The sequence below is a fragment of the Chelmon rostratus genome, chromosome 2 (assembly GCF_017976325.1).
Source record: "Chelmon rostratus isolate fCheRos1 chromosome 2, fCheRos1.pri, whole genome shotgun sequence".
Taxonomy (NCBI): domain Eukaryota; kingdom Metazoa; phylum Chordata; class Actinopteri; order Chaetodontiformes; family Chaetodontidae; genus Chelmon; species Chelmon rostratus.
In genome coordinates this window covers 28,258,261-28,272,375 of record NC_055659.1, presented here as the reverse complement: position 1 = coordinate 28,272,375, position 14,115 = coordinate 28,258,261, and the positions used below count along the sequence as shown (strand labels likewise).

General features: G+C 44.8%; 1 protein-coding gene across 5 annotated transcripts in view; it reads left to right on the top strand.

The window, feature by feature from the left end:
• iqsec1b (IQ motif and Sec7 domain ArfGEF 1b) overlaps window positions 1-14,115 on the top strand; it is a 58,713-nt gene that overhangs the window by 4,302 nt on the left and 40,296 nt on the right. For 2 of the 5 annotated variants that reach the window (XM_041946812.1, XM_041946829.1), the window contains exon 1: window positions 12,986-13,091. The exons of 2 other annotated variants lie outside the window; for them this stretch is intronic. In XM_041946812.1, coding sequence (XP_041802746.1) covers window positions 13,015-13,091 — 77 coding nt within the window. In that variant the 5' untranslated portion in view covers window positions 12,986-13,014. Of the gene's footprint in view, window positions 1-10,923; window positions 11,126-12,985; window positions 13,092-14,115 lie in introns of those variants that run through there. One more of the 5 variants, XM_041946820.1, reaches the window with a different exon arrangement.

Here is a 14,115-nt window from a genome sequence, read left to right as displayed (position 1 = left end):
TTGTGTTTAATTTACAGTAAATTTGAGTAAACATGAATCGCATTCTGACACGCTGTAATTATCCAGCTTTTATTTCAGCAGTATCAGGAGATCAAGCCATAATGTTCCAGTTAGACAGAAATATCATCTCCGTTTTCTGCTCACAATACATGCTTGGATGGAATTGTAATGGATTTAAATTGCCATAATGATGAATAAATGTCACCGTAATAACTTAGATGTCATTGTAGCTCAGGCAACTGCTGCACTCCTGAGTCCTTTTTAATCACTGTCAGGTGCTATAATTGGCCCAGTCCTAGCATCAGTGGTGACCCGTGGCTCGGTCAATAATGACCGGACAGTGGCTGGGGCGGGCAGGGACGCGGCCGCCATCTGGGGTCCTCCGCCGCCTTTCGCGCATTTCAATGAGGCTGAGCTCATCCAACATTAATGGCCACAGCGGGCCTCAGCGCCGATCGCTCTGTCTCGGCCAGCTAGGCTCTGACCCCGGGCTGTCAGTGGTCCAGGGGGTACCTTCGGCCCGGCCCCGGCTGCCTTGTGAGGCGCGCTGAGGCCTGACTTCACCCTTACTCTGATAACAGCAATGTGCCACCTGCTAATGGCACTCTGACGGATTAGAGACACAGCAGTGCTCTCACAGGATCCTGCAACCACTTAAAATCTAAGCTATTGGCCATATTCACAATGACCTTTCCCTTCCAAAGTGTTCTCCCAGTATGGCATCAGAAAGTCTATTATTTTCTCCTCAGGAAGAGTTCCACCTCCACCTTTGTAAATTCAGAAAGGATTGCTAAATTCCACCTAACAGCTGGAGGTTGCGCAGAACAGATTGTGGCTGTGTGTATGCATAACTACCCCAAGACACGTGTGGATTTGCACTGAAATGCAGCGTGAATGAGGGTTTAATCATTATGTCAGCACAGAACAGAGCATGCTCCACTGCCCACATCTGGCTGGTCATATATTTAATTCCTAAAAGCATCACTATTTGACCCAAATTATTGCCCCAACCAAAGGCAAGGCCAGTGGAGGGTTTGGTGAGGAAAACACAAGATGGTGTTTTTCTCATAAAATGATTTAGAAAGAATCTGTGTTTAATTTAAAGCAAGAAAACAAAGCCATAAATCTCATTACAAGTTTACTAAACACAACTGCATCAAATTCATTTGGAGGACTATTGTTTTTCATTACTTTAATGACAAAAATCAAATGAAAATGCTTTAGAATGACTAATATAAGGAAGATTTGTTTGCCTGTTACTCAAGACCAGCTCAGTTGATATCACAACACTGCTGTTAATAATGTGTAGCCCCTTAGCTAATCAATGAGGGGCTAATGGTTCCTGAAACACCTCCTGCTACTCACCCACGCCCTTTGGCCAAGCATTCTGGGAAGATCTCCATCGTTGGCAGGCTCTACTCTGGGTTTCTGTCTTCACTGTTTAATTGTGGCAGCCAGCAGCTGCAGCATGTAGCCAGAAGATGAACATTACTGTTCCCACTGCTGGAGGAAATACATGTTGTTGGGGGTGATTTGGATTTCAGAACAAAGGATGACAAGGCTGCAGGGACCGGCCCTCAATACGTCTGTGGACCAGTCACCAAGTTAAACTCCTGTATAGCTGACTGCATCTGGCCAATAAATTCTAATTATTATTTGTACAGGTCTGTGAAAAGCTCTTTAATAAGGTATCAGCACAGTAATTATAGTTCTCTATTTGCCAACAAGTTATTGCCCCCTTTGGCCCCTCTTTTCTGGTTCTCCTCCTACTGTCCCACCCTCCTGAGGTGGACCAGCCTTCCACTCCTCTCCCCAGCTTTCATTATCTTCCTCTCCCCCTTGCCTTCTCCTCCTTCTCCTCTTTTATTAGGCTGAATTCTGCAATCAATTAGTACGAGAGAAGGCTCAATCAATCCCTGCTCATTTGCAATTCCTCCCTGTTAAACACTTTCCTTTATTACCAATGTCATAATTAATGCAGAGGAGATTGAGAAGACGGGAGGGAGGAGGAGGGAAGAGGGAGAGGACTTGGAAGAGGGAGGATGGAGTTGGCACAGATGCATTTCTCTCTCTGTGTGTGTTTGTGTGTGTGTGTGTGTGTGTGTGTGTGTTAGTTATCATGTATTTGCTCCCTGCCTTTATCATGGTCTGCTCATCCAGACTGCAGTGATAGAGGCTTTGCAGTCATGTATGACAGTCACCATTTCCAGTGAATAAGCTGTTGTGCAAAATCTTAACTCTACATGTAGTTGGAGCACAGTAAGTTCAGATGCTGCTAACCCTCCTCCAAAGACTAGCTGTCCATCAGGTCAGTGCAAGTCGCTTGAAGGCATCACACACTGTTTTGCATGATGATAGATTTTAACTTGTGTTCCTCACATTCGTGGAGTGAAGGGCAGTACTGTGTTTATGACAAGCGGCAAGCAAAACTGGCAGGGCGATGTGGCTGAAATCAATATCAGTATACAAATTTAAATATTTTTTCAGCGCTGTTCTATCTCAATGTAGCAAAATGATTGTCTAAACTAAATGTTCAGAGCAATGAAACTGTGTTGCGCTGCTACGTATGACAAACAGCTTCAAAAAGTAAAACAAAAACCTCACAAACTCCAGTTCATTTTTGATACAACAATTAGCTTATAATGATTATATAGCAGATATAAAATGCTATGCAGACCGCAGTGCAGGTAACTGAACCAGGTTAGTTAATGACTTTAGTCGTTTATATTGTCATGTGACTTCTTCCTTGCCAGCTTACAAGCTGACTTTGTGTATGGTCTGTGGTGGATGAGAAAGGAAACACAGCAACAGTGTCTTGTGAATTCACTGACACAGCTACTCATAGATTAGAAACAGAAACTTTCCAACCGCTGAGCCACTGTTACTTGAAGCTGCATTAGCCTAATTTGATTTGTTGTCCACAACAAACTGTAAGCACAACACTGACATGTCAGCATGTTATAAATTTGTTTTAGTACAAAACTGCCTGTTTGCACATCCAGCAGCCGTGGTAACCTTCTGAAGGTAAGTCCAGTGTTCACCGCCCTTTTAGCTCTGTTTTGGTCTCCACCAGCTACTGACACCAGCTGTTTAGCAACTAAACGCTCCACCATGCTCACCAGGGAGTTGATGGGGGCTGTGAGGCTGAACCAGAACAGGAAAGTTGCAGGCAGTAAAACCCAAACAACCAACTGAAAGATGCCATAGAGCTCAGAGCTGAGCCGAGCTGCAGAGTGTGAGGATGACTCTCCGTGGGTTCATCGTTCGTCACTACGAGCAGCTCCTGTCACGTCGGACACAGCCATCAGACCCATAGTTCATTTTCAAAATAAAGGGTAGGAGCAGCCTTCAGTGAAAGGACCTCCAATATGGCTCCAAAGAGGCCAGGTTGCAGCTGTTACTTTCGCATCCACAGTCTGCCGAAAGCAGAGGTTCGCTGGAGATCGCCCCTCACTCACTGACTTCCCGTCCTCTTGAAAGGATTCAAATCATGCCAGCGAGGAAGAAGGGCTCATAAGCGGGGTAGTAGATGTGAGTACACAGCTGTGTGGAAGCATGTTTTATGAGCGGTAGGATGAGATGGCAGTGTGATCGGGGGGCAGGTGGTAGACCACTGGTAATTACCGGGCAGCGCTGCTGCACAGTCAGTGGTCCCCACACACCAATCTGTCTTCTTCTGGCCCCAATGAAAAGCCTTTTAACATCTGATTAGCTTTTAATGCCACTCTGCGGGCGTGGCTCGGATATGAGAGACGGGGAGAACGGGCCTGTATGCAGATAGTTAGTTGTTTGTGATGGAGGAGCCCTGCGATCCAGGTCTGGGAAATTGCGCTGGAGGACTGTAATGTTTTCATCGGTGTGTGTTTGCATGTCTATATGAGCTGGTTTGTGGTGTGCCTTTCCTTCTTGCCTCCATTCCACCCCACAGATGTGTCTGTTTGATGGATGGTGCAGATGAAGTATTTGATAACACAGGAGACACGAGGCCTATTAGAAATTCATAGCAGACTATCCACACAATTGAGACGATAATGGACGTCAGGGACATAACGGCTGTCGTTGGCATTCTCCAGCAGCTCCTGTGATATATTTTGCTTTATTTTAGCATGACTTTAGCCTGCTCACAGAACAATTCCTCAAAGAGCTGCTAACAATCACATTGTTGTGTTTCTTCTTCATGCCAGCAGCTTTCATCTGATCCCCTCTATCAAGTCACAACGACGAGAGCTGCTCAGTCGAGCTGAGCTCTCATACTGTATCAGCACGAGTTCCCTTTGAAGAAAGACTTTCTCCATCAAAACATTGCTTTGCCTTTTTTTCCCGCGGAATCCTAGCTTTGCAGTTTCTCACAGTTTTTTCACTGTTTGACAAGAAAGTTATCATAAGTGTCAGTGAGCCTTTCATGGTGTTTTTCACCCGAGACAACACATTTGAAAGATGTTTTGCAATGACTAATGCCTTGAAAGTCTAGACGTATTCTTCGTGAAGTGGTCAAAAGCTATCTGGTGTTGCATGCCATAAGGTTGTCTAATATCTGACTGTAGGAGCTTATCGTTTTGTCAAGTCCTTGAGGAAGCCATGTTGAATGTTTTCGGAGTAGACTGTTCAGTGATGCTCAGCTTTATCTGCGCTGAAGTCTGACATACGCCGGGTGAAATGTGTTGTAAATAAACGCCAGCTGTCACGGTCGGCTACGCTTGGTTCTGTATGTTTGTTAAGCCGTTTCAGAGAGCGCAGATAGGCTGAACAGAAAACTGGCAGGTGAGTGGAAGGAAATTCTTGCTTATTACAAGTTGGGTTTCATGTTTATAGTTTGGTTAAAATTCTGCATCACAAAACAAATGCTGAGGTCTGGAAACACAGCAGCTCCAGGTTTGTGCCACAGAGAACAGAAAAGAATCGAATCTTCTATCGAAGATATTTCTCGAATCTTTTCAAACAAAATAACACATTTATATCCTGCTTATCATTGTACAACTAAGCAAGGAGATGTCACGTCCAGCTACCTGTTCAGAAAATGAGGATCATTTTCCAGCTTGCAGCAGATGGAGTATTTTGTCCTCCACAGGACAGTCTTTGATGATTCTGGAAATACCTGCAGATTTGCAGATTCATGTCCCAAATCCCCAAGGTGACGTGTTTTATCTGACCAACAATCCAAGATGTTTAATATTTAGATATTTAACATATTTAACACAATATCACATAAGACACTAGGGCACGTTTGGCCATTTTGTTTGAAAAATGACTTGGGTATTAATCGATTGTCAAAATAGTTGCTGATTAATTTTCTCTCGATTTACTGATCATAAACGACTGATCGTTTCAGCCCTATATCTTTAAGTTAAACAACTCCCTGGGTTTTCGCGAGCTCATTATCTCCCAGAAAAAGAGATGCTCAGCTCTGTGACTCGAACATAATGATGGTAGATGGAGTGAGTCTAGTAACACGGAAACATCGGTACTGTAAAGTGAAAAATACAAGCAGCCAAATGATCAGACAGGTGTTCAACAAACCAACAGTGCAGCCACACTGTTAAACCTTTTTATATGGATGTGAAACAGAAATGTTGGTAATTGAACAGGAAAACTAAACAACTACGGCAAATAGTGCAGGTCAAAGTTGAGCCAGTAAGTCAGTTTGTTTTCTCCTCCAAATGTGATAACTCCAGACAACGCTATTATCACTGATAGGAAAGATGGCAGAACTCTGTAATAAGACCCAGGTTGTAATAAACTGGATTTATCCTTCAAGTGAGGCATCATGTCTGCTCCATGAGGTGACACTCAGCAGCAAGACAGCAGGATGTGGCCAACATTTCTCTGCACAAGACGGCAAACACTCATTAAATCCAGCTCTGCCTGTGCACACAAACATCTGCCGTCTGTTGCCGTGGTGAGTCAGTGGACCTTATCCAGAACCTACTGTAATCATCCACCGCTGCATCTCTCAAAGTAGGCGCCGTGGCGTGCCAGCTCTTTGTACCCCATGCTTCAGCGCTCGCCATGCCAGCCGTCCCTGATAGGGGCTGAGCTCTGAATCCAGCACAGAGCCCGCTGTTAGCACACATATGAGAGAGCATATGCTTCAGTGTTTTGACAAAAGCCCTGGCGGAGCAGAGACGGAGCTCTCGTCCTCTCCCTGCAGAGGCTGATATCAGAGACTTTAGGAGGGCAGGATTTCACCTCGGATTGTGGCTGCTGTGGAGCTGCTGCCTGAGTCTGTGCAGGGCACGCAGAGGTGTTCTTCCATGGAAGCGAGGTTTTATTTCTATCAGTGTCAGAGTGATTACATCAACCTGCTGTGTGTGGAGCATCTCCTGATGCTCAAACACACCTTCCTCTGAGATTTGCAAAGCCGCTATCAGCCAGCTTTCCCGCTTTCTGCTTTCTGCTTTGCATGAAAAGCCTTGATTGAATTAGTGGATCCAGGAGGACGATGAGATGTCCTGGATGAACGCTGTTTTTAGAACAGCGGTTACACATTACATCTGGACACCTTGGTGTTGTGACAGGCTGTCAGGAGATGCAGTTGAAAGCTGCTCTGGCTCTCTCACTCCGGCGCTTTCTCTTAGTGGCGTTGAAGGCGATGGTACTGACGTGGTGTCAGAAGTAGTGCCAACACAACACCAAGGCTCTGGGCTGGGAGCTGCTCTAATGAGCTCCCCTGAGTGGTTAGCAGGCTGATGGAGACGGCCCATCCTCTCTCCTCCCCCTCGCTCAGCGTGCCCGGCTCTAATTGGTGGGAGAAGAAAGAGAGACTTCAGAGTTACAGGAGACAATGCATTGGTCAAACCAGAGGAAAAAAAAAAATCTATGTCTGCCACATCTGAATGCAAGCCTCTTCACCCCAATTATAATTTCTTGCATAGGCCCGAGGATTACATCAACCAGTATGTCCTAAGCCCGAGGAGAAGGACATGTGTGAAGTGAGAGGTGTCAGGTGTTCTCTTTGGAAGATGTAAGAGTCAGATGTGCCAAATATCTGCTGGTTTTTCACCTAATTTTGATCATAGTGCTGGCTCTGAATGTCAGCGTGCGCTTCATGCTCCTCAGCTCCAAAGAGCCTGAAGACTGGAATAATGATGCCCTCTACTGGTCAGATACCATGATAGCCAGAAACAAATACAACTCCACTTCTTTACACCGCATAGTTTTTCTTCTTTCTTTCAGTAGTGTGTGTGCGTGTGCGTGTGCGTGTGTGTGTGTGTGACTGAGTTGGCCACTCACATACAAAGCATGTGACAGGCATGTTTTAAGACATATGAAATGATTTGCAAAAAAAAAGTGAATTATTTAATTTAAAAAGATAAAATGTGTCTTACTTAACTGGAAGGAGCATATTCTGATGATTGATGATTGGTTTAAAAGCATAAAGAGGTGCAGGTGTTGTTATTAGTGAAGTTCTTCCTTCGGTTTTGTGTTACAGGAAGTTGTCTCGCTCTAGTTTGAAACAGTATACAGCTGTGTCTTATGATCCCATAAGGGATGCACTAATGAGATGCACTTTATCATTCCAGCAGATCTCGTGCTTCACTAGTGCATGCATGCACTCATGTTCCCAAACAAGATTACAGTTAATAAAAGGACCACAAACTAAACACCAGACAGTTGTCCTGGAGCTTTTAGGGCGCGGAGGAGTTGTCTGCTTTGTGTGATTGTTAGTCCGGCCTTGATCTGTTCAAACGTTCAGTCTATTACATCTACCACCTCTCAAGGCTGTAGCTCTATTATGTAATTCTTATATCTGCCCAAGTAATTATGAATCCTTTTGTACCATGTAGTTGTGTTCCTCATATTCAAACCAGTTGTTAGATCACCTCAGTTTTTCAGATCCAGTATGTCTGATTCTGAAAGTTATTCTTCAGTTTCTAAAATGAAGTAAAAAAAAAAAAAGTTATTACATGTTTATAAGACTTTTAGATTAATGTTTTTCCTGACACAATTTATCCAGGTCAGTCTTACAGTAACAAACGTAGGTTTCTTCAACCAGACAAGAAAACTTTAAAACTATATGTGGATGCTTTTTTATTTACATACATTTAGCAAATAACATTCTGGGAAGTTGAATGAGGCCTGAATCTCTGAATTTTTAACCAATAACCTCAACAATTACATTTAGTGTCACTGATAAAGAACTACAGAAGAACTAAGAGATGTGGCTGCATTTATAACTCTAACTAAGAATCAAAAATAAAATGAAATAGAATAAAGAATGCAAGACACACTACTTGTTGCTTTCTTACAGCATATAGCGTCCATATGTGTCCACAGAGCCTCCTCTCAGGCTGCACACAGCCCTACCAGACTCCACCAGGGCAGCCTGTGTGAGGCCTGACAGCCATTACCCAGGGTTCCAAAAATCATCCAATCAAACTGCAACTGTGATAGGGGGACAAACGACCCCCACCCACAGTGGAAATTCTGCCCTCGCAGTGATGTATTGCTTTTGACACACTGAGCTTTATGAAATTGCTTCTTTACTGCGCCCAACTTTTGAATTGTCGCTCCCTTTCTCTCTAAAATACACTCCAGGTTTCAGTCATTCACTATTTCTCTCAGACCTACACCACCAGGCTCTGAAAGAAGACTCTTTCCTCACCTGAGTGCACAAAGCTCCAGTCCCTTTCCTTCTAAAGTCAAAGTTGCTTTACAACTGTACAACACAAAAGGAGCTTCTTTCTCACGCAGTGACTTTTTAACCACAGTCTGATATATCGATTAGATGTTTGAAGTGTCATGCGAGCGTGCTGTGTATCTTAGGCTGATATGAGTCTGCCTCATCTCAGAAAGTGTAAGGGACAGAAAAATGTGCTGTCATGAGGAATGGTAAGCATTTTACTGAAAAGATTTTTTTTTGTATCCTCAATAAAAAAGAGAAGTGCAAAGGTTTGGAAATGCCTCTCTGGTGAAAGTCCTAACCATCACTTTAAAGCCAGAGGGAGGCATTTTATTCTTCTCTCCCTGCTTTAATTCCTTCCCACCATTTAAAAGTTTCGTTACAGTTTTGTTTAATTTAAGGGCCAAAAGTCTCCCATAACTTCCCTCTGGCCCTCCGGTCAGCCTGTGTGTGTCCACACAGCGGTAACACCTCACACACTGCTTCATGTTGCAGTGTGTGAAACAGTGCTGCTGATCCCTGTGATGTCACAAGCTGTCCTGCTTTCAGAGGCTTATGGAGAAAAGGTAACAAGCAGCTTAATCCTCATTAGTATCATTACATTATGACGTGCCTTCATCTTTCTCTGTCTTCGGCCCTCCCTCACTCCACCTTGTTTTTCTGCCTTTCTCTGCCCCTCACTTACCAGTGGAAGCCAGACAACCTGCTGGGTATTGAATTTGCAAGAGAGATGCAGGTGAGCAGAGACAAGGTGATGCATAAGTGGTAGAGGAAATGGCAGAGCCTCTCTTGAGGAGTTTTCCTCACTGTATACTTGTGCAGCCAGAAGTGGTGCAACCACAGAAAGCACCATCCAGATGCTCTCGAGCAGCGGGCTTCACCCCCGATCAGTCCAGTGAGGCCAGCAGTGGCTGCAGGGCTCAAACCGACTGTTGCTGAAAGCGTCCTCAGATAAATACATGTTTAAAACAGATAGCAGAGCTGTTATCATCATCAGGCAGCTTTTCCGTTCCATCACACTTTCCTGTTTTTGAAACATGCGGCCTTCATATCAGTTATCACCAGGTGTTTGTCAGGTTGCATCTGAGTATTAGTCCCTCTTCAAAACACAGAGATGTTTTACATGGTGAACTGGTGGATCACCATTCTGGTCAAATGCAAACAATAGGGCTGCCACAGCATTTAAATGTGAAGTAAATTGCTAGTCTTATGAGCACTTCAACTCATACTACTTCATTACACAGTTGTAAACTATCTAGTGGGACTCAGGAGGAGCTATCATTTGGTCTGAGACTTGCAGACTACACAATTCTTTGACAAGGCAAATCTGCACCCATTGTTTTTCATGTAAAGCCACAAACCTGTGCCTGTTTGCACATCATCACAGGTTGACATGTGTAATTTTCTCGGATATGCCACTGTCCCATTTCCTCGCATCGTGCAACTCAACAACTTCTTCTTTTTGTATGACATACGCAGAGTGTGCTACAGGTGTCAGCTGTGTGCTTCACAACAGAAAGCCCTTACAATCAGAAGGTATGGACCCAGGCAGCAAAGGTCTAATGAAACATACTATCAAGTTGTATTATGAATGATGTAGGAACCAGTGTTTTTGAGTCTTGACTAAAATTCAGCATATTTTGATCTCTGCTACTTCAGTTTTGAGCGTTCTTTGTGAAACCTGTCCCTTGTGAGTCCCCGCAAATGGAAGAGTAATATTTAATCACTCAAATACCTCTGTAGAACACGATATTGGAAGCCGTCACCACTCTCTCAAATTGAATGACGGGTCCTTCAAGATCGGGACGAACACCAGAAAATGAAGAAAGCTGAGCTTTTTGTGTGAATGCTGTTAAAATGTCATCAAATGAGCAAATGTCATCCACCGATGAAGCCCATGAGTTGTGGCTGAAAGCGCGGGAAACTTTCAGTCAGTCGACCTCAAACTATTGCTTCCACAATCAATAATGAATGTTTAAACTCAGCTCAACATATATGTATATATATAAACTATAATTATCACATGTTTGCAGAAAGCAAAACGGCCCGAACCTGCGCGTAGTTATTTTTGTGCCCACTGTCGAGAAAAAGACTTTCACCGCTGATATAAACAGCTTGCTAAGAAGGGATCATTTTCACAGCACGGGGACTGGGGAGGAAAGCTTTAAACCTCAGCGACGGTTTTAAAGCCACAGCTGAACTTGAGCTAAACGGGGACGCCACCTGTCAGAAGGAGCCATTAGTGGGAAATCCCATTACCAGTAATCCTATAGGCCCAGTGGTAAGAACACAGCAACGAGTCGCCACTCTCTCCCTTTGTCTCTGTTTGCTCCTCCTGGCGCTGCCAACAGCCGTGCTAACGCATCAGTCGTCGTGGCGACAGGCCCGTGAGTGCCAGGGTTAGAAGGGGGCACGACCCCTGGCAAACTTCCTCCCAGGTGGATAGAGAGGCTCGCTCAGGATATTAATGCCGCTCCATGCCAGCTGCAGTTTACAGTCGCAACAGTAAGTCTCATCCTCGAAGAATGCCTGCTTGGTTGGCTGGTCTGCCTGCTTGGTCGGCTCAGCTTCCCTGTATTGTCGGATTCTGGGGGGGGGGGGGTTCTTAAGCTTGTTTTGACTGTTTAAACAATGCATAAGATCACGACATGACATTTTTTAGCAAAGAGAAAGCTTAGACCTTCATGTCAATGCTGTGCTGTTGTGTTGTCGCAGGGTCGGCTACGTACACTTTAAAATCATTGAAACCTCAATGCTTGTTTGGTGTGACCGATGTGTGTCTGTAGCCCTGAGTATCAAAACATCACCTTTGTGTAATAAATAAGTGGACACTGGAGCGCTGCAGTGTGTGAGCTACTTATTCAGTTATTTCCTTACTTTTATGACCCTGTTTGGTTTGGATGAGTGTGCATGCTCCTGTTTGTACGTCCCAAACGTTGCCATTGAATGTCTGCTCAGATTTATAATCAGTTTGCTTATATTTCATAAGTTTTATTTGGCTTCTTGGGTTTAGACAGCATTCAGCATTTGTTAACTTTACCCTGAAGCCTTCATGGAAGCATGACTAACAGTCTAAAGCCGTAGCAGCTCTGTGAGGCACAGCTGTGAATTGAGCTAAATGCTAACATCAGCATGGTAACATGCTTACACTGACAATGCTAATATGCTAATATTTATTGGGTATAGTAGAATATTTACCAATTTGCATTTTGACCTGAGGAGTTGCTTCAATTGATCCTGGTGGGAACGTGAATGTGTGTTTCACGGCAATCCGTTCAATCGTTTTTAAGACATTTCACTAAAAAGTAGACATGTCAACCTCATGGTGGCGCTAGAGGAAAAGGCAGAGGGCTTTGTCTGTCTGTCTGAAACCTTATAGCACTTGTTGAGATATTTCTGTCTGGACCAAAGTGGTGGACCTACACACAGACATTGTTTCTGCCTCTCAAAGTGATGCAGTACCTGGAGTATCATTCTTCTGTTTGGTGCCAAAATTCAGGTATCACTTTGACAATTTAAAAAAAAAAAAAAAAAATCTAATTAAACCCAGCCTCTCTAAGACCGAGCGTTTCATGGGAGCTAAATCTACCACATTTGTCACTATTGGAAGAAAAGAAAAGCAGAAAATAAAGCTTTTGCCAGAACCGTGATTGATTTTTGTCCCATTCTCTGTTCCCTCAATGGGCACCACTGTCGAGACGGTTAGTTCTCGTCCCTCCTAAGACATCATAACTTCATCTAACTTTGTTTATTTTTTCAGTCAGCTGTCTTATTGGCAGTCATATGAAAAATGACAGTCACCACCGTTTGTGCTTAAATCTTGGCTCTCTGAAAGTCAGCAGCGTCAGCCTGCTGTTATCTGATGGCTGAGCCTTTTGAGGAGGACGACGAGCAGAAAGTAAACCTTTTCTCAGAAGCCTGATTGATTTTTGCCTGCGCTGCTGCTTGTGCCTCACCCTCCTAATTTACCCTCCTTTTTATTTTCCACTTCACTGCCATAACCGTCTGTGAATTTTACCTGCAATCAAACTCAAAGCAGCTCATCTCATTAATTACCGCACCTTCGCCATGGGAGGACGAAGCCAGCCGGTGAAATGACTGAATTAAAAACCTGCGCGCTCCTGGGTTTCAGTGACGGCGTTGTGTCTCTTGCCGTAAAGGACTCGGCGCAGAAACAAACCTTGACCTTGCAGCACTGCCAGCAGAGGCGAGGACTCGCCGGGCTGCATCAGGCTGGACACACAACTCCACCGAGAGGGGAGGGGAGGCGGAGAGAGAGGGGAGGGGCCGAGAGAGTCGTGTGGAGAGGGGAGGGGGGGGGGCTCAGAGCACAGGAGGCAAAGAGGGAGAGGGTGGAGAGGGCCCGAGCTGTCTCTCTCTGAAGCTGGAGGTGAATGTGTAAGGATGGTCCCTCGCTTCCGTCCTGCCAGTGTCGACTGTGTCCCGGGCTGCTCACTGTCTCTCTCTGCCGGTAGGGCTGCTGCTTTCACTTCTCGTCTTTCTGCGCTTTTATTTTTATTTTCTAATGTCATCTACCTACATTTTTGGCACGTGTGTGTGTGTGAGAGAGGTGAGAGCAGGAGAGGAGAGTGCTGCGGGCTGCATCTACTCTGTTTACACCCGCCGCCCAGGCAGGTGTCTGGCAGAGATGACTGCAGCAGCTGCACTGGCATGTCCCCCACCACCGGCCCCCCCCAACCCATTCCCTCTCCCCATCTCTCTCCTGTAGTCTGATGTCATGGCAGCTGATGTTTGTGCTGGAGGACACCCACAGCTCGCTGCAAACTGGGGCTGAAGGGACATTTCAACTTCTCAGACAGTGCCTGGACTGTTGTTGTTGTCCTTCCCGTCTCCCGCTGTATCCTCCGAGCAGCTTTACGGGGGTCGGGGTTATTGATTGTTGCTGGTTTTTTGTTGTTGTTGTATTTTTGCTGTATCCTGGTTCCTTGTGCTCTTTTGCTGAGCACTAGGCGCCTGTGTGATGAATCCCTATTGATCCTTTAAACGGATCCAGGAATAGTTCATTACATCAGGCTGCTCTCTGCTGACCTAGACAAAACTCCACTTACAAAGTGGACGGGCTCCTGTGCCATACCTCCCATTACTGCAAATGAGACGAAGGGTCACTAGCAGTCCCTCCTCCACCGTACAACGTTTCTCTTCATCGTGCATATCTTAATACACTTTAACAGGTTTTAGCAAAGTACACATGAATTCATCAATAATGAGTTTGGGGCTCTGGCCTGCGGTGCAGGATTATGTGTGACTTGTGTGATCTTGGCGGATATAATTCCATCTCTGAGGCCAGATCTGTTTTTTCGGTTCTTGGTTTATATCCTCAGGGGCAGGATTTTCAGGTTGGGTAGATTATGCAGCATTAAGCTGCTTGGTATCAGATCATTCTACAATGATGAAATCCTCTGTGGTTATGAATTAAAATGGGCTGAGCCGCTGTTGTTGTTGTTTTATGCGCACGAGAATTGACGTGTAGTTTA